At 30.9% G+C, this 21,050-nt stretch overlaps 3 protein-coding genes across 3 annotated transcripts; 1 reads left to right on the forward strand and 2 right to left on the reverse strand.

Moving 5' to 3' along the window:
- Positions 1 to 817: 817 nt before the first annotated feature.
- On the reverse strand, positions 818 to 9,092 carry LOC108566065. The gene is made up of 3 exons (XM_017925767.1): positions 8,867 to 9,092; positions 5,001 to 5,201; positions 818 to 2,141 (listed from the first exon to the last, which is right to left on the reverse strand). Exons 1-3 carry the CDS (start codon positions 8,919 to 8,921, stop codon positions 1,936 to 1,938), a joined length of 462 nt encoding a protein of 153 aa, XP_017781256.1. The 5' UTR covers positions 8,922 to 9,092; the 3' UTR covers positions 818 to 1,935.
- Positions 9,093 to 18,778: 9,686 nt separating this feature from the next.
- On the forward strand, positions 18,779 to 19,873 carry LOC108566047 (3-hydroxyacyl-CoA dehydrogenase type-2). Its single transcript, XM_017925742.1, has 4 exons — positions 18,779 to 18,907; positions 18,960 to 19,127; positions 19,186 to 19,350; positions 19,405 to 19,873. Exons 1-4 carry the CDS (start codon positions 18,899 to 18,901, stop codon positions 19,831 to 19,833), a joined length of 771 nt encoding a protein of 256 aa, XP_017781231.1. The 5' UTR covers positions 18,779 to 18,898; the 3' UTR covers positions 19,834 to 19,873.
- Positions 19,874 to 19,890: 17 nt separating this feature from the next.
- On the reverse strand, positions 19,891 to 20,875 carry LOC108566048 (UDP-N-acetylglucosamine transferase subunit ALG14 homolog). Its single transcript, XM_017925743.1, has 2 exons — positions 20,695 to 20,875; positions 19,891 to 20,618 (listed from the first exon to the last, which is right to left on the reverse strand). The coding sequence occupies exons 1-2, from the start codon at positions 20,699 to 20,701 to the stop codon at positions 19,966 to 19,968; spliced, it is 660 nt and encodes a 219-aa protein (XP_017781232.1). The 5' UTR covers positions 20,702 to 20,875; the 3' UTR covers positions 19,891 to 19,965.
- Between the last annotated feature and the right edge of the window lie 175 nt (positions 20,876 to 21,050).

Consider the following 21,050-nt stretch of genomic DNA (forward strand, 5'->3'; position numbering starts at 1 on the left):
ATGTCAAATTTTCGCTTTTTACAAATAAATATACAAAAGTTGTTTGTCAATTTGTTAAAGTCTAACGATATTTCCTGTCAAATTTAAAGATGATGGGTAGAATAGATACGAGTAAACGCAATATTAGTGATGTAAGGTAGGTAGAAATTCCACCACCACCAGAAATTCGTTTTGCCATTATCTTCGGATTTAGACGTTAACTCAAGACTATCTCCAAGTGGTTACAAAGATTTCAGACCGGATATTTATCTGTGGAGGTCGAACTTGGTGAAGGTAGCCCTAAATCTTCGACCGACGATACAAATGTAGCTCTGGTGATGGCAAAAGTTGACAAAGAATCAAGAATGACACAGGGAATGGCTAGTAATGAACTGGACTTGAATACCATAGCTTTATCGTAAATATTAAGTCTTCACTTGGGCTACACGAAGAAATCCACTCGATCCACGACTTAGCGAACTTTTGTATATTATAAACGGAAACAATGTTAGGAAATGGAATAATATTCTACTTCATATTTGGTGAAATAATTGTAAGGTGTTTTCTTTTTCGAAACAATTAATATTTATTCTTCTATTTATCGTATTGTACATACATGTTAATAATGACAATATGAAAATCAAAAGTAACGAATAAAAGAAGACGCAAAAATCCATAACAGAGCGGCGTGCGTATTTCTTATCAAATTGTTAATATTACATTTATCGTCGATCTGAAAAAAAAGGAAAAAAAATCATACAGAGTTTAAAAAAATATCCCAAGAAAAATAGCATTTCTCCAATATATACAATATCCCTGGATATATCTCTCATTTATTTATTTAATAACTTTATTCTCTCGTCGATTTCATATACCTTATATAACAATATATATATATATTTTTTCTTTGCGTATTAAATATAATTTTGAAAGGCTTTTATAACATGCTGGAATATCACATCAATCGCATTTACTTTACATGGTGTGAGTGTGTGTGTGTGTGATGAGTCGTGAGTTATAGCGCTTCTTTCGGTGATTATTCGACAATTGTATTTTGGTGTTGCGATTGTATACACGTAATAATAATATTCCAACATAGTTATATAATTCAAAAGGCAACGCGCCAAAACAATCATGCATCGTTCGATCCGGATGCAAGAAGTTTGAACGCCCTTCGCGCACTCCATTTTGTTTGTTTGTTGTTGTTCTTTTTATGTTTCGTATATTGGTTTGGTTTGTTTTGCAAATTAGCATCGAATCCTAAATGTTAGTGATACCCTTAATACCTTAGCAACAACTAACTTAAATGAAACAACAATTAAATGCACGATTTTCTGAATTTTCTCATAAGTGGATGTTGCACATTAACCATTGCTGGCAGTGTTTAACAATTCAATAAAATTAATTATTTTTTTATATATTTATATATAAATGATTTTTTTTTTCCTAAAAGGAAGTCAAAACAAATTCGAATGGCAGGATAAATTGGTTTAACGACCTTAAATTAACCTCCCTGTGTACTCTTGCATTAATTAACCTTTTATTAGAAACCCCGCTTTAAATTAACTTTCGGCTGCGATTTTAAGTTGTCGACTCTTTAAAGTATGATTACATGAAGCGTTTCGTTCAATCAATTTTCTTTTCATATTTTAGTTTTTAGCACTACTTAGCATTGCTAAATCAAAACTTTATCGTTTATTTTTAATTTTCTTTTCATATCTACGTGTAGCGTATAACTTCGAAACGCGCGGGGCTTTCGAGATCCTCATTTAAAAAAATTGTAATGTACCTAGTGTAGATTTCATCTTTTTAATTCACTAATTATTTGCTTGATCTTTCAATATTTCCAAACCCGATTTTTTTAAAATTATTTTTTCCGTTTTTTAATGTTGTTGGATGGCTTCGGGTCCTTCTTGTTTAGTAAGACTTTTATTATTTTTTTGATATTTCTAGCGATTACGCTAGGCGAACCATGAATAGGACGATCAGAAGAGCGGCCGCGATTGATGGACGATTAAATGTGTAGGCAGAATTGCAGAGGCTCTTCGTGCAGGAACAATATATTATTTGGACATCATGGGTTCCTGTCCTACGGTAGCATTCTTTCTCGTTTTCTTCTTCTATGTATCCACATCCTCTGATCACTCGCACCTTACCCTGAACTGTAAAAAGCAAATAAATCAATTAGTATGAAATGTAAAAAAATACAGTGGAACCTCGCTTGACTTAAACTCGTCCGTTCCAAAATTTCCGGGGTTTTACTCGCATAGTGAAATACTCGTATAGTGAAATAATTTTCCCCATATAAACTAATGTAAAATACGCTTTTTAATGATTTTTGATTTTATCTATGGTTATTTTTACTATTTGGCTTTTTATTCGGAACATGTTCGAACACAAGTTTGGAAATATGTGTAATCACACAACATTAAGATGCAACTAGAATGACTACTAACACCACAAACTGTTGTATTATACTTTTAATATTTGTTTATATAGCGTACTTAGTATGTTTATATATTAAAATAATGGTTGGACTCAATACATTTTTGTTGTGCTTTTACAGCAAACACAAAATTATAATTGCAAAGTATAGTCCGCTATAAACAAAGATGACAAAAAAAATCGAAAATGCTTAATTTATTAAAAAAATACACATAATATGTGTACACAAGTTTTGAAAATGATGTAGCAAGTACACATTCCGGGACTTATCTTCTCCTCATCACTCGTTATGCGAAACGTCACTCGTTAAGCGAGTCATTTTTCTTACAATTTATTTTGCTCGTTATGCGAGGTGCTGTGACCGAGAATACACTGTTTATTCTTGGTCAATAGCCTTTTTCTTAGTAGAATGTTACAATCAATTCTAAAGTATAATCAATCATATATCTATATAAATTTATTACTAACGTCAGTTTCTCTGACGCCACGCGTGTAACAACTTTATGATATTCCCCGCGAGTAACGCAGGGATAAAAAAATGCTAGTATTTATAATATGTATTTTAAAAAAATATTGTTTGTACAATCGATAAAATGAACAAAAAATCGAGACTTTGGTGATAAAAAATATCAATCAATTTAAGTCATAACTATAATAAACTAATATCATATTTTAACGAAAATATAAACAATATCGTGTTGTGATTATTAGTATATTACATTATGTAATAGATTTATATCAATAGCTCAGTAAATATAAATTAATTGCAATAATAATGTAAAATGATTTGTATTACTCTTGCGTATCTCACGTTTCTTAACTTTCGTAAGCATTGAAATACTACTTACTACTTACGAACTCCCGGTCTTACGAACAAAATTCTAAAAGCTCTAACTTGTTACAAGTAGATATCTAGTGATAAAAAAATGAACTGTCTAAACAAAAAATGATAATTTCTTTAATAAAGTATATTATTTTTGGAAGATGTACTATCTGTTTTGTTACATTTGTTTCTTTTGTCAATTTTATTAAATAAATGGAATTTAATATATATAAAAGTAAAAACCATGATAAAGTGTGGTAAGATAAGTATATTTTGAAATTTTTTTCGGCTTACGAACAGCCCTTTGGAACGGAACTAGTTCGTAAGTCGGAGGATATTTAATACAGACCCGATAGCCTAAATACCCGATAGCCCAGCAGCTGTGATTTCTAACCCACGTGTCGTGAGATCTTTGGTGAGTCGCGATTAAAAAAAATCATAAATAAATTATTTTTCAAACATAATAAATATACAAAAATTAATATGTAAAAAAATTAAGTAAAAAGCTCTTTCTTTTCGGTCAGCGCTACCCAATTGGAAAAATGTCTTAAACACTAGAGCTGGTGAGTGTGAGTAATGATTACAATACAAGTCAGTCTTGTTTGGTTCATCATAGGTAAAAGATAATTTGTTTTACGTATTAGTTTGATTGTTTTTTTGCAAATATTATTAGTTTCTACGTCAAAAATACAACTACATTAGTGGCTTAACTAGATGTGGATGAGTAAAGTTAGTAGACTCCAGGCAAATTTGGGATCCCAGGAAAAGTTTTTATCTTAGTTTTCAATGCCCCCGATTAAAACGTTACTGCATCTACATTTTATTTTTCGCTGTAACTCCAACAACTAGAACTATTGAGTTGGCAACTAAGTGATTGTTTTGTCAACGTGTTCAAAGCACCTAACATATTGTTTTCTTGTTGTTTGGACTTCCACCTTTCATTTAGTAAAAAAATGTATCGTTCAGTTATTTAGTTTTGTTTTTATCCCAATTTAAAAATGAAAGAACAAGTCGCGCATTTCAGAACATATGTCTGAAATGAAATTGTATTATTTCCGAAAGGCTGAAGCCTTGAAAAAAAGGCAGTATCAAAATTGGTTTGCCAAATTTCGTTCTAGTGATTTTTCACTGAAAAATGCGCAACGGCCAAATCGTTGATGAGACCCATATCAAGGCTATTATTGATTCAGATCGTCATAGCACAACACGTGAGATTGCAGAGAAGCTCAATGCATTAAAAAATAAAATAAAACAGCTTGTCAAAAAATTTGAATTTTCATTCTTACTTAAAATACGCAATCACTTAGGTGCCAACCCTATAGAAGTTGCCTGAGATATTTTAAGCTATGACATTGTATGACTTTCATGAACGTTTGTTTGTAAATGATTTGTATTTTAATACGATGATCATAAGCAGTGTTTGATGTTAAACAAGACAATAATACATTGCTTTCAATTGGCATCCACCAAAAGTTTGACGGTTGACCTAGATCTTGGTTCTATGCATGAATATCAGCTCGAATGAATTGCTTTATTTGTCTTTGGGGAATCGTTGTTTGTTATTATTATATACTTAGGTTTTGAAGGGCGAAGTGCGGTCTTTTCAGGACCGGTGACCGAGTTCCCCTTTTCCCTTTAATTTAGGTTTTGTAGGACGCGTGCATCGATCGATGGCATCGGGCCAAACTCGACGCCGTGCCCTGACATTTTCCATTAATTTAATACAACATATAGTTGCAATTATGTGCGGTACCTGTCTGGGTGATCTTCCTGCAGAGGATGGGCTTGTGATCCTTCATGTGTTCCAGCGGTTTCTTCATCGAGCAGTTGACGGTGCCCAGCGTGTACGGATCGAAGGGATCTCCGCATCTCGGATCGAACTCCGAGTTGCATTGGTAGCATGTGATCGACTTGTCCGATGACTCGTTCTTCTGCCATTTATTGCCGGCGTTGCCTGCGAACAAAACCGAACAGAAATAGAAGCAAAGAAATACGATAATAATAAAATAATAGAAACACATGGAAACAGCGGCTCAGATCAATACGGGTTGTATGTTTTTTGTTGTTGTTGTTAAAAGCGGAAGTTAGGTTGAGCTTCCGTTGGCACCTCAATTCCCCCACCGAACGGCGAGCATTCAATTGCGGTTATCTGATTGTCGAACTTTTCATATAGAAAATAGGAACACGAAGATTGTTTTATTTGTTAGATGAAATTGAAAATTGATTTAATCATAAAGAAGAGAAATTGCATCCATATTTTCAATCCAATAAATAATTATAATATATATAGGGTGAAATAAATAGCCAATAACATTTTATAATAGTTAATAAATCATATTTCTCTTATATGCACGTTATTGATGTTATTATTAGTTTATAATATATTATTAACTACATGTTATTATTATCTAACAAATGTATTGATCAAATTGTTTACCAATGAAAAGCAAAGTTGTAGAGTCGTTAGCTTAATGGCCTCAATTTTATAATTCCATTAGTGGTCATAAATTAGAACATGACCCTTTCCTTTCTGAACAGAAATACTTACATTTTTTTTTAAATAATAATTTCAAAACTTCTAAGTTATTTTCTTTAGTCATTTTAATTATTGGATAATTCAAATACTAATTCCTTACGGAAATGACATTAGAAAAGGTAAGTGTTTTATATAAACCAGGGTTTCCCAAACTATGTTTCGCGGAAATCCTGAAGTGAAATAATGATTATTTAGTCATATGATGAATGTTTTTACTCATTTTCTAAATTTTGTTAACAAATAATCAAATATAAAAAAATACAACAATTCTTTATAAATTAGAAATGGAAAGAGATACATTTGGCCAAATATATATTAATATTATTTCATTTAAATTAAACTTTTATCTACTACAGCAGTATTTACATTGAGGGTTGTAATTTTCTTGTCATATAAACTTTATATTATTGCTTATTAAACACTTTAGTGTATCAAAAATAAACTTTCCCATTTAAGAGTAAAGTTACAGGGCTCGATATGTTTGACACATTAAATATCAATGGAACTATAGTCGTATTGACGAAGTATTTCTATATCATAATAATATAATATGGGGCAATTCTAAGGACTATCGATCAATGCTCGGTCTGCCTTGTGATTATAATCAACCCAAAGTAGTAAATAAAATCAGAGCTCATTTTATATTTGTCATTGCTGATATAATATGAATAATGGATGCGGAAAGACTTCGGACGTTAGCCTTTTGGCACTAATTGCAAACGATAATTATGTTTAAATATAAATGGATGAAATATAAAATATATTAAAACGCATAATTATATATGATTTTCAATTGCAACACGCTAATAATAATGGATTAAATATAATAATCACAATTAAATATGTCACATGAAGAATATGTTGCCAAAATAAATATTTAAATTAAAAAACTATTATTATAGATAAATCATTAAAATAATATCAAGTTATGTTAAACATAAAGAAAATGTATTGAAAAAACTAATATTAAAGAAAGTAGTATAAAATTCAAGAAAATATGTTATTACTTTACTTTACAGACTAATCTAAAGTTTGAACATTGGTTTATAACAAGTTAGTACCAAAATGAATGAATGAAATAATTTCTATAGACCTTTTTTCATTTATTAATCGTACTTTATTTTCTGGTAAAGTTCCCAAGCCAAAAAACACAATTAAACTTATATAAATTGTAATACAGTGGTACCTCGCTTAACGAGCACAATCCGTTCCAAAATTTCCGGATTTTTACTGGTATAGTGAACATTTTTTCTCCATATAAATTAATGTAATATACGATAATGCGTTCCATTTTGCGAGTCATTTTTCTTACAATTTATTTTATTCGTTATGCGAGGTGCTCGTTAAGCGAGGTTCCACTGTATTTATGTTAAAATATAGACATAAGAAGTGAAAGATTCAAGATATATTACTTAGTTATGTACGTAAACAATTATCAAGTACAATGTACAAACACAATGTCATTTTAATTATAGATTTTATATTTACTTGAATTCAATACAGAAATAAAAAAGAAAGGATCGTTTAGATCCATAATATTAAATTGATGATACACACTAATTGAAGCAATTAAAAGAGTATTATCGTTAATAAAACATGAGATGACGCACAATTCATCGTATAGCGAGCACAAAGTTCGTGAAATTCCTAACGATTAAACACTACAACGAGATGAATAGATAGATATATTCATTAAATTAAATACCATTCATTAAATGGTAATTTAGGACTTTCTACCTTATGGTCAATAGGCCTCTGCAGAATTTTTGTTATTATATTGAGTTTTATATTTTAGTAAGTTATTGTTGCTATAAATAATATTATTGGTAATTTCATAAAAAGATACAAATATAAGCTAAAGTATGTATAGTTGATAGATTAATTTATTATTGCAATTATAGAAGCAATACAAAATTTTTGGTTATAACATTTGATTCTTTCTTTGAAGAATATTGTTAAATTATTAACTAAAATTGTTAGTTTATTTTATTTGAAAGAAAATATTTTGTATCTAAATTGTTTACGTCAAAATAAATTATTCATAAATGATTATTAATAACCAATTAAAATAAATCTGTTTAATACAATTATTCAAAATTTCGTTATTACAAAATATATATTAGGTGTGTTTTGTTAGTCAATTGAAGGTACATAGATTAAAATATTTTGTTGCCGTTTATTCTTGGATATTTATTTTAGTAAATGACGCTTAATGAATGCAAATTTTATTTGATAAATAGTTAGATAATTTTTGAAAATAAGTGTTTTTTTATATTTTGACATTATAGTAATAAACGATTATTATCAAATATATGGATATTTTTGTAATATGCTATATTTCTTTTGTATTGTTAATATTTTATTATTGTTAATTAGGATATAGTAATGTTCAAATAATAATAAAAATATTAAATATATGTTAATTTAAAACATAAATGTGTGGAAAAAGTATCTCAATTTATATTAATGATTGCGGTGGAATGATATTAGCGGAAAAGGTCGTGTTCTGTGGCGAATTTAATGGAAATGTAATTCGAATGACCGCAGGGAAATTACGGTAAAATTGATTAGGAATGGAATGTTCGCTGTGGCCCTTCCTCCTCCGCCGTTGATGATTGATCGAAATACCGCTGATGAAATTTTAATCGAGTGGCTTTTTGATGTTCGCCTCGATGTAGGTTAATGATTTTTTGTCGAGTGGGGAAGCCCTTTTGCCGTAATCGGATCTCGATTATCGATTTTTATGCAGTTCGCATCTCTTTTGCCAACTGCACTCCACCGTCGTCGCTCGCGCAACGAAAACTAGCCAATTAGATAATTGCTACAAATGATATGATTTCGATCCACTTGAGCCAATAGGCGATCCAAGGTCGCCTGTCCCCATCGACGTTTGATCGAAGATTCTTTCGGAAGTGTTCCTTTCTTTTTGCTATTATCTAACTTATATGATTCAGTGGTTTCTTTTTAGCGCGGGTTCGGGGGTGATGAATTCAAGGTCAACTTCGTTGATGTCGTTACGTAAGTTGGCCGAGTTTGCGTGTACGTTTGCGGAAACGGAAGAAACGCTTGATAATAATACTCACATCCAATTGCGAACATTCCCAGCGCGAGGAGGGTGAGCAGAGGCCAGTACTCCATGTCTTCGACTGTTTGGAGTTGCGGTTATGTCCCTACTTGCGCACGGAAATCCAAAATTGGTGCGTCCGGGAACGAGCACGACTGCACCACCGATGGGGGACCACCACATACATTCGCATTCGAAGGCAGGTTGCGATATCGACGCTTCTCTGTCTGTTCAGCGTTTAGCAACGACGGCGGAGGCGCCAGGCGGTGGCTCCTGGCGATCATGGTTGGTGGTTCGCAGTTGCCGGTGGAGGTGGTAGCGGCGCCGACGTCCTCGGAAGTAGCGACGCGCCGTGCATGTGACGTCACTCCGGCCGTGCGGCGTCGTCGGGCGTCGCGTGACGTCATGGTTTTCTGGGGCTGCTCGATCGATCGATAGACGGGTAACCCACTTTCGTAGACTTCCCTCTTCCGTGCAAATACTTATGTTAATTGTCCGCATCAGGAAACCGAAGGCGTATCCGTATAAATATCACGAAACCATCGATTATTCCGACCCCGAAAATTACACATATTGCATTCTTATTATACCAACCACTTCCTTGACTTTATATAAAGAAAGTAGTTCACTGGGTTACATTTCAAATAAAACAAGTACTGTTTAATTTGAAAAATATAATTAATTATGTTTGAATTTTTATAAATAATTTGTTTGTATCATAATTCATTAATGTTATAAATAGAACTTCGAGCACAATCCGTTCCAGGTTTTATAGTTAGAATTTTAACTAATTAATTCATTGCAGACTTACAACATGTAACCAATACACGCAAAAATAAAATATGCATATAAATAATGATAAAACAAATCAATACTTTGATTATTTACATTTATAATAAATTGTACACACATACAACGGAATATTATTGTTTACTGGAAGGTTATTCTTCAACTAGAGTTTACTAATTGAGAGTAGTGGTTTATTAATATAAGAAGATTATTCATTGTGCATTTAGAAAAAAGGGTCTACGAAAAAAGTTTTAATAAACAGTGGTGCCGTGGGATAGAAGGTGACTAGGGCCCACGACAACCTTAATGCAGCCCTAGTTAATATTATATTTTATTGGAGAAATGTCTTATGTCTTTTAATTTTCTATTTTATTTTAGTATTTATGTATTTATCATAAAAATAACCATAAATTCTTTATTTATTACCGTAATTTGATGATCTGCGATTTCAAAATGTTTATATAATTTTAAGAAAAGGGACAGAAAAGCTTATATATAAATAAAGATTATTATTATTATTTGTACTGTAATAATATTATATAATTCTTTCATCACTTGTTCTCTGTGTACATTTTGCTCTATAGCTGAATTTTTGAAAATGTATCTTTTACAAATTATCTAAATGTTTTAGTCCATATTGGTTATTCTTCCTCATTTTTATAATAAACCAAATCTTTCATGTATATAAAAATAAGTGGATTGAAAACTCAAATACTTTTTCTACAATCGTAAAAAGACTGTGAGATTTAATTGTTTCTGCAGGTTTTATTAGTTTCTATATTATTATACGAGAGCAGTAATCCAGTAATAATATGAAAATTCCTCCGTCATTTGAATATATCATCTATTATTAACACACAGTAAACATTATATTTTAATCTTTTTCTTAGTTGTTGTTTACCAGCTGTTTATAGACGTATTTGTGCAAGTTTCTAAGATGAAATACACGAGTATCATTATGTGATAAAATTATTTGTTTTTGAAAGTTTATCGACAACAGAAACAATCTGCTCATTAATTTCTAACAGTCCACAGATGGACTTTAGAATTTAAATGTAGACGTACAATCGTTGAAGATGACCCACGTAATGGCCTTCATGATATAGTATTAGATGATCTACGATTGAAAGTGTGTGAAATAGCTGATGCCATAGAATTTTCAACAGAACGAGTTTTCCATATTTTGCATGTAGATTTTAAAATAAAAAGCTCTACCGTATTTGCTACTAAATGACAAAAACGCATTCTCAAGCGTCTTTAGATCGCTTTAAAAAGAATAAAACCGATTTTAACAGAGACGAAAGAAAAATCGAAATAATGGTTAATAGATTCTCTTGAGAAAAGTAAAAGAATTAACACAGAATATTATGTTGGATCCTGTTGGATCAATTGGATAAAAATATATAGTGAGAAAAGATCTTATTTACAGAAAAAGAATATAGTCAATTACTAATTAGTCAATTACTCAATTACTTAATAAATTGCTTGAACATTCATCTTATTTGCCAGATTTAGGTTCATCAGACTATTATCTATTCCCAAATCTGAAAAAAAACTTCCTGGAAAGCGTTTTCCAGGAATTCTCAGTGGGGGTCACAGAAAAATTGATGAGAGACGGGTCGGTATGTTTTTCCAGGTTTTTCTACACATACCGTTTATTTGGGGAGGTCGGTTAACTTTTTTAGGTGCAAAAGGGGGTGGCGGACCAAAAAGTTTGAGAAACACTGCTGTAGACAGTTATTTTGCAAGTCTTAATACAAATAATTATGAATATGGTATAGAATTATTAGAAAAACTTTGATGTATAGCCACACGGAGATTATAATGAAAAATAAAACAAGTTTTTGAACGACAAAACTGCCATCGCATATTGCTCAAGAAAGAAACTCTTACATAGAATATAGCTCTTTCATAGAAAATTTGAGTAATCAATAAAGTGCTGGAACCTTTTTTAATAGTTTTATTTTTATTAAATCGATACGAATCGTCTTTTTAGAATTGATATGATTATTTATATATGAGATAATTTCTATAGGCTATATCGATTTAATTGGTTTAAACATTTGGAATGCAAAAGATACACGTGATATACAATTTTTCATGCGGGTATGCTGTTTGATAATTGTCAGATTAGACCTTTTAACTTAGTACAAGTAATTATGAGCAATAGTAGTTATTATTATTTTTACAATTAGAAGATACATGGTCTCCTGTGTTTTGTCAACAGTAATTGCGTTTTTACATCATTTTAAGCATGTCAATATATACTGCAAAATAGTCATTAGGTAAATGCTATATACCCTTTCTTGAGTTTTATTACTTCAGCGTTTAACCTTCAGTTTTTCTTTGAAAATATGTTCTATTTTCCAAGTGTTACTCATACAAATGCCACGGAAAGATGTGAAAGATATGTAAAATTTTAAAATTATTACATAGATGAACTAATAAATTCATAGAATTTATTTATTATACTTGTACACTTTTTAGTAATAATCACCGAGAAACTACTTATCCAAAATGCTCAATATTCAAGTTTGTGAATAAATTTTCTCTCATGTTATATATCTTTGTATATGGTATATATATTTTCATTAAAACTGTTCTACAGCAGCAATAATTATATCAATTAATATATAGTCAACTAAATAATAATTAATCAAAATTAAAACAAATTCTAAAATATTAGTACACAAAATTACATACATTTATATTTAAAATATATTAAGAAAATATGCGTGGATAATATATATTTTTTTTTAAATAAAATAAAAACAATCTTTATTTCTTCATGCGGACCTCAGAGCTATCGACCGACGTCTTTCCGCCCAAAGAGTTTACAAATTGTACAATGAAATTACGAAATATGGGTAACATAAAAAAAGATAAATAAAAACATAAGCGAAATGAACATTTATGAGAGTCTATTATGTACTTACGAAATAAAGAAAGGAAACATTGCATTAAAAATATAACTTAAAATATATATAACTTAATATACATGGAATGTTCTTTGGCTCAGAAAATAATTGTTAATACTATGGAAGATATTAGCATATTTAATCTTAATGAGAAAATAACTTCACAACGGAATAATTTGTATTTATTTAGATAGTTAGATTGTTTATTTCTTTCCATTAGTTATACTTTTCTATAAATGTATTCTAATAAATACATTATAGCAATAATTCAATATAATTAACAAATATACATACTTCTGTTAATTATATATTAAAAAAAAACAGAAATTACATACAATAAAAGCTTAGTAGAATATTTAAATAATAAGTTTAATAATATGGTCAATAGAAAGTAAATTTATTTATTTCAAATATATTTTTCTGAAATTACTACATTTGAGATGTTTGAAGAGGTTTACGTTGATTAAAAACATCACAATTTAATATATACTTATATTTCAAGAACTTGTTGTCGCCTGGATTCAAATCATTATCACGGAATATAAACGGTTTTGTTAAATGAACCATCTCGATTTTGTCGTATTTCCAATAATTCTTTACATTTACGTCAGAAACTTTGTTTAATGTTTTCACTGAACTATTCATTGTGTTTTCTACAATTTGAGAAATAATAATATGAACATAAAACCAAATTACAACACTTTTATACTATGCAAGCAATTACTAGCATTCGTATAAGAAGAGGAATATCGTTAAATTTTTAATTGACCCTTAATGGTTTAGAGAATTTAACTTTTTAATTTTTGTTTTTTTCATATATTTTTTTTTATGTTTAGAAATTTCGTAAAACTATTACACTCTGTATATTCTGAAAGTGGTACCACAACAAAGAAAATTTTGCAATGTATTTTCTTTGGTCCAACAAATTCTTAATATTTTTTTATCATTACATTATTTACAAGTATCTTTATATGTTATCTTTAAATGTTATGGAACTGTTTAATTCTTAGAAGTATTGAATCCGCAATTATTTTGTTTTATAACTGGAGAACTAATATTTGGCTTGAATTACTAGAACCCTTTCTCCGTTCTGCATAGGTAATATAATATTAAAAATTCTAAACCATAAATTGTACTATGAAATTACATTTTACCAGGGTAATACATTTTACCAGGTAGATGCGCAGTCTCTCTCTGCCAGAAGGACGCATAATATAAAAACATGTATGCATTTAAGAATTCATACAAATAGATTTATTTTTGTGTGTTATATTCAGTGCAAAGTTTGCAATCGTTCGACATGGATCCAGTCGCGAAGGTCTTGAAGAAGTGCATGAAGAAGGACTGCAAACGCATTGTAAGTTATTCTATATTTCAGAAGGAAGTTGTAGAAGGTATCACTGATACCTTTGATACAAAGGAACCAATACCCCAAGAGAGTTCAGAAACGAAAACTGTCGAAACTATCTCAGAGAGTAGCAATGAAAAACCTGGATGTTCTAATGGAATACAATCAGAATTGGTTTTGAGTACGAAGAAAAATTTTTTGAGCAACTATCAAAAGAGTAGTTCTTTTATTAATTTATCTGTCGCTAAAGATAATTCGTGTACATTAAGAACGATGTCGATGATGGACATATACAGGTCAAATTATTTTGAAGATGAGAATTATATTTCTAGAGAAGTTCACAACAGTTCGAGTGAAAATACAAATGTCCAGGATCATAACCAATTCCAGCGAAATTCTAAGTGTAACTTTAGTAAATCTTATGTTAGCGCGAGTGATCTTCTGGAGGAGGCCAATAATCAACGACTAATTATGTTGCAAATCACAAAAGCACAACAGATCTGTAATAATATAGGAAACATGGAATATCTTGAAGTGCAGAAAGTGCTTCTTCTAGCGGAGATCAAGAGGATGGCACACATAGATGAAATGAAAAATATCGTTTTTACGAAGGAAGATGTGGTCGAGCATACCACAACCATAAAAATCAAATCTATTTCGTTGTCGATAAAAATGGATGTTAAGAGGAAAAATAAGTATTCGTTTATTTGCGTCGCATCCGCTGGTACAAAAGTACTCAGCAGCAATATTGTCCAAGGTGCTGAAAACATACTGTTTAAAGATGAGCTTATTTTCGAGGAGCTATTTTCCAACTTTGAGATAGCAGTTTCAATATATAGTTTGAAAAAGAAACGAAAGTACGACAAAATACGTTCACTCGTGGGGTCCGAACTCAGAAAGGTTTTTGGTCACAGTTCGACCTATTCAAAATATAACTTTTTTTCGACTTCCAAGTTCGAAGTTACTGGAAAATGTACTCTTAATCAGGCCAATATGATTCAAAAAAATGGGTATTTCAAGCTAAAAATAACGGATGAAAAATCACCTTTGGACGGACACATCTATATCGACTACTGTATTTACCCTTAATAATTCTATTTTATCTATTACGTTTTTGTATATTGTGATAATATTGTAGTAAGCAGTTATTCGAAATTATTTCTATTTATGTTTTCAATTCTGAACCAACTTGTTAAAATAATATAAATAAATAAATAAAATATGAAAACCAATTATTATTCTTGTTTTATATGAAAAACACAACATTCTTTAGATCCATAATAAAAAGTAATTTCGTATATTTATGTCAAAAACAATAACGTAATTTTTTTTTTAAATTTAATTTTATTAAACAATGAATGCAAAGAACATAACCTTTTCACCAACTTTTAGGCAATTTCAAAATTCCATGCTTTTTGAAAATATGTTTTTCAAAGATTTTTTTTTCATTCGACAAAATTTTCAGAAAAGTGACTAAGTGCAAAATAATTATTGTAAACAATTCACTTTTCATTGCCCATTATATCTAATTTCGAAAACCAATTTTTACACACATTTGCTTATATCAGCGTTTCTCGAACTTTTTGATCCGCGACTTAAAAATTTGAAAGACTGTTTTACATCATCTTATAGAACACATATCTTGTTAGGTATTTTGTCGTTTTAAGGAAATAATCACCTAAATTATTGCTTGTTTTGCTCTATCTATGTCGCTAAATAAAAAATACTCCTATTCCTCGTTTTACAAGGTCATTATTTACAAGTTTTCACTTTACACGGTTAAAAAAAAATAAATATGAATGTTGATCGTTATTACTCGTTATTGCTTTTACACGGTTTAATAAAAATATTAAAAACTACGTGTCGAAAATAACCTATCCTATGCGTTTATTGCATACTTTTTGATATACACGATTTTACATTCAAAAAGTTACAATTTCGATTTACACGTTCTTCCCAGGAACCTATCAACCGTGTAAATCGGGTATAAGTGTACTGTCTTTGGATGCACGAAACCATAATCTCTAAGTAAATCAGTGAGAATGTAGTGAGATATTGACTGAAGATTGTTTCAAATACTTCTTATTAACGTAAAATATTTTGTTTTGAAATTTTCAAACAGGACTATAGTGATTCTAGACCAGTGATTAACAAAGTGGTCTATATCGACCCCCAGGGGGTACATTATACTATCTTATAATATAAATACATATACATTATTTATAAAAGTACATGAAGTAAAAAAAAATTATAGATGTTTATAAAATTGTGTAAGTTGTAGGATGTAGGCATTCGCTTTGTGGTCGCAATACATTTTGAACTTGTAAAAACCTGCACATAATGATATGCCAGTATCATCTTGTTATGCTCAGTCTCAGAGCAATGATCTTAATAATTATAAAAATGTCCTAATATAAATAATAAATTTACAAAAAATCAATGTCAGGTAGGTAGGGGATCTTCCCAAAACCGAAAAACATGGCAAGGGGTCTACGACACAAAAAAGTTACCGTTACCAACATAAAATATTTATTATGTCAAACGTTCATAGTTTAGTCTACATTTCGGTTGAAAGCAATTTCCTTTGGTACAACAAATTCTTTAAGTTTTTTCATTATTAATATACGCCAAATATTTTTTCATTTTCCTAATTTTTGCTAATGTTCATTTAAGAAATATAATCATTATTTATTGTAATACGAATTAGTTATAATATTTCTTATAACAGTCATATATAAACAAATAAAACATAATGAACTGTCACAAAAAAAATCAATAATTAATAAGTTTACTTATATGCACTAGATCAGTGGTCCCCAAACCCCGGTCCGTGAATCAAATGGTACCGGGCCGCCCAAGGAACATTAAATTATTTCCATTTTTTAAGTCAGTAGAATCTAGTGAGTAAAAATGTTAAATCACTTTATATTCATTTTTTTTGTGTAACTGTATCATCATTGCCCCCTCAGCGGGCCGCTGTAAAATTATCAAACGTTGCCCGGTACGCGGCGATAAAAAGGTTGGGGAGCACTGGACTAGATCATAGATTGTCAAACGGTGGTCCGCACAAGTACAAATTTTGAATTTAGTGGTTCGTGAGGTCAGAAAGTGGTGACTGCTGCATTAGACGTGATCTGATGATGATTTAATAGGAGGAGGTATTTGGCGATTACAAATATCACAATTTCTTTCAAACTCTCTTTCGCACAACTCGATGGGAACGGTGAAATGACTGGAAGGGTTTTTCTTTGCTACATTAAGCATCTCGATCTGGATGATTTTCTTATCATTTCCTAATACTTTCATCTTTTTTTTCCAATTAATTCACTAAATGATTCTTAATTTTTCCTGCATAAACACAGAGAAAAAACATTAAAACTTGTAAAGTATTAAGAACCAAAGGCTTTGACGTTGCTATTCAGAAGGATGTCTCCCGTTTGAGCAGTAATCCGGACTCCCATAGAAGCAGAGAAACTGAATTGAATAAGAAGTGGGAGCCCAAGATCGACGTTCTTGCCAGTACAAGAAGAACGTATCACGTAGATACAGGAAAAAGCATTTTGATGGGTCATCTCTTTTGCTCTCTAGGTAGTACTCTTTTATATTTACTTTATTACTTTATTTATTAAGAGGTAAATATAATGAAAATAACACTTTTGAAAAATTAAGAAATAAACGTTTCTTATTCTATTTGTATCTAATGAGAAATATAATATTTTAGGTACATCAGAAAATTATGCGCAAGTATGAACAGGAGAGCCGCAAGTTGGGCAAACAGAGTTTCATGTATGCGTAGTTCTGGATGAGACCGGTGAGGAGAAAAACAGGGGTATCACAATGGACGTAGGACGTTCTCAGTTTGAATCTCTAAACAAAATGGTTAACTCAATTATGCTTTTACTAATTAGTATTTTTTATAGGTGACATTACTGGATGCTCCCGGTCACAAGGATTTTATTCCCAACATGATATGTAGAAGAAAGAGCACAAGTTTTGCGCAACTAACATTAGAGCAAACTCAAATAAAAGTGATTAAAAAGGATATTAGTCTAAATATGACCGAAGAAACATTACTAAGTTGAACTAGATGTGTTGAATTGAGGTTTATTTCTTTTGTATTTTTAATATTATAATCGAAAACAGCTGTAAGAAGGGAATTGGGTAAATAAAATTTAAAAAAAATGATATTTGACTCGATTTTAAATTTTAATTTCAACCGGAACCGAATCGAAACTGAACCGAAATTTTGAGACGAACTGAAACCGAATCTGTTTATCTTGGAACGTCCGTAAACCGGAAAGAAATTAATTTCGGTTCGACTATTTGTTTATAATAAATCTATATGTTAATTTTGAAAGTGGCTTAACTCCATTTATGGTAAGAAAACATATATTATTTTAATAGGAATTGTAAATTTCATTCTCTTAGATACACATAACCAGTGTTACGCCCCGTAATAACAATAATTGTAAACTGAACCATTTTATATATATAGGGGCGGCTGTGGCTATAGTTGCCTTTATCACGAAAATCTTAAATGAAAGGTCGTTAGTTCGATTCCCAAAAACCAAAAAAAATCGAGGGGGCCAATAAACCCGAAAGGGGTATGTTCGAGATTATGGTTGTCGGAATTTTCTTCTTTTCTTTTCCACACCACACTTCACTTGGCCAGCATCTTGCGCCAATTTCGTCAAGATTTTGAACAAATATAGGTTATGCAACCAAGTTAACTTTTACCGGTAATTGTTTTATTTCTCGATAAGAAAATAGATTATGAAAAAACATTTTTAAAGTCTACGCATATATTATAAAACACCGAAAATAATTACAATGAGAATATAATAATGAAAATATACCATTCATGTTTACGGTCTCAGAGTAAGTGACCTTGATAATACTTAAAATGTTATCAAGCCACATGTTCTATAATATTCTCTTAAATCTCGGCCTTGAGATAGTATCAGTGCTTGAATAACAGTTATTCATCTTTTTTATAATGTTGAAGGTATTTGACCAATTTTATTTAAAGTTTATAATGTAAATATTTAAATACATAGGGTGCTGTAAGTTTGGTCACTGGAGGGGCTTCTGGTCTAGGAAAGGCCACTGTGGAGAGATTGGTGCAACAAGGAAGCCGAGTTGTCTTGTGTGATCTGCCAACATCTAAAGGAAATGAAGTGTCCAAAGCTCTTGGAGAGGATAAAGTTGTCTTTGCCCCAATTGATGTATGTTGAATGAAGTTAATTGAGATAAAATTATTCACTGTGACTCCCAATTAAATAGGTCACTTCTGAGAGTGATGTCAAGAATGCTCTTCAATTAACCAAAGATAAATTTGGTAAGCTGGATAATGTGATCAACTGTGCTGGAATTGGTGTTGCCTTTAAAATATACAATTTCAAGAAAGATCAAGCCCATAGCCTGGAAGATTTCTCTAAAGTTATTAATGTAAGATAATTAGGATGTGTTATATAATCTGGAATAATTTACACATTACTTTAGGTGAATATAATTGGAACCTTCAATGTAGCTCGCTTGGGAGTTGGTTTGATTGGTCAAAATGAACCCAATGAGAATGGACAAAGGGGTGTTGTTATTAATACTGCCAGTATTGCTGGTTATGAGGGACAAATGGGTCAAACTGCATATGCTTGCAGCAAAGCTGGCATTATTGGCTTGACTCTTCCAATGGCCAGAGATTTGTCCACCCAAGGAATCCGTGTCTGCACAATTGCTCCAGGATTATTTGAAACCCCACTGCTGAGTTCTCTACCTGATAAAGTGCGTACATTCCTTGCTAAGTCTGTACCTTTTCCACAACGTCTGGGAAATCCAATAGAATTTGCTCAGCTAGTACAAAGTATTATTGAGAATCCAATGCTTAATGGTGAGACTATCCGTTTAGATGGTGCCTTGCGCATGCAGCCTTAAATGTAATATCTTACAGAAATAAAAGAAAGTTTTTTATTAATTGAAAATAAAATTTGTACAAATTGAGTCTCACTTTACAACACCACAAATTATATATTAAATTTAAAAAAAAAGTACATTGTTTATACAATTTTAAAGCAATTGTCCAATGTAGTCAGCCCTTTTCAGTTTTCTCTTCAATGGAGGCCATTGCACTAAAATATTATCGGCAATATAAATCAGTATGTTACCACTTAAAGAAAAGGTTTGAGTTCTACAGAAACTCTCGACAAAAACTATCTTAGTATCACAAATAAAAGCAGCCTTTAGTAAAAATGCAATAAAACAAATTGGAATACATGTCCCTGGCCCATTGCACAATATCAAATCAGGTCTGAGTCTCAGCATCATTGGTATACAATACAGAATTGAATATATTGTTGTAAATATTGAGGAGAAATATGATTGGTTGACTGCTCTGCTCCTTGGTATTGTCCTTATAAAATAATCTTTGGCATCTTTAGTCTTCTCATTTTCAAAAGCAACCACTTTTAAGTAGCTTGTCTCATCAGTCCTGGCCATCACATAATGTCTGGGGCTATACTTAAGGAAATCCAGAGATGCCATCAGACATAGCATCTCTGTTGTGTGACCCCCTGATCCAATGCAAACTAATGTCTTTGCAGCATTCACTCTTTTCTTGTGCCACACTTTCGTATGGCCCGTCGTTACTTTATGCACCAAGAAAAATATACGAACTAATACCAAAAGGATTGCCAATATGCCTGATTCCAAAGCCAAATTTCCTTTGAAAGAACATAAAAATATAAGTTATTAACTTAATCATTGTTTAAATAGAATGCTTGTGTTTGCTTTGAATACCTTCCATTTCAACACTTTTAAAATTACTGTTTTTGTACACTTAAAAATCGATTACATATTTGGTGAACTACCACCGCTAATCATGTGGATTTTGTTTTCATTCTTGACAGCTGTCAACGTTATGATTACATGGGGGAATATTATGAGTTTTATTTAATTAGTGCTTCAGGATTAATTATTAAATATATCGATAATTGATTCTACCATTCACACAATCGAATATTTTGTTATTATTAATATTTAAATTACGTAACCGTTACTAGCGCCATCTATACAAAATCTGCATAAAATTACTTAATTTGAGTTTGTCTACTTATCTATATTAGAAATATTACTAAATATAAAATTTGATTACA

This window comes from Nicrophorus vespilloides, unplaced genomic scaffold, assembly GCF_001412225.1.
Source record: "Nicrophorus vespilloides isolate i.1.1-1 unplaced genomic scaffold, Nicve_v1.0, whole genome shotgun sequence".
Lineage (NCBI taxonomy): Eukaryota > Metazoa > Arthropoda > Insecta > Coleoptera > Silphidae > Nicrophorus > Nicrophorus vespilloides.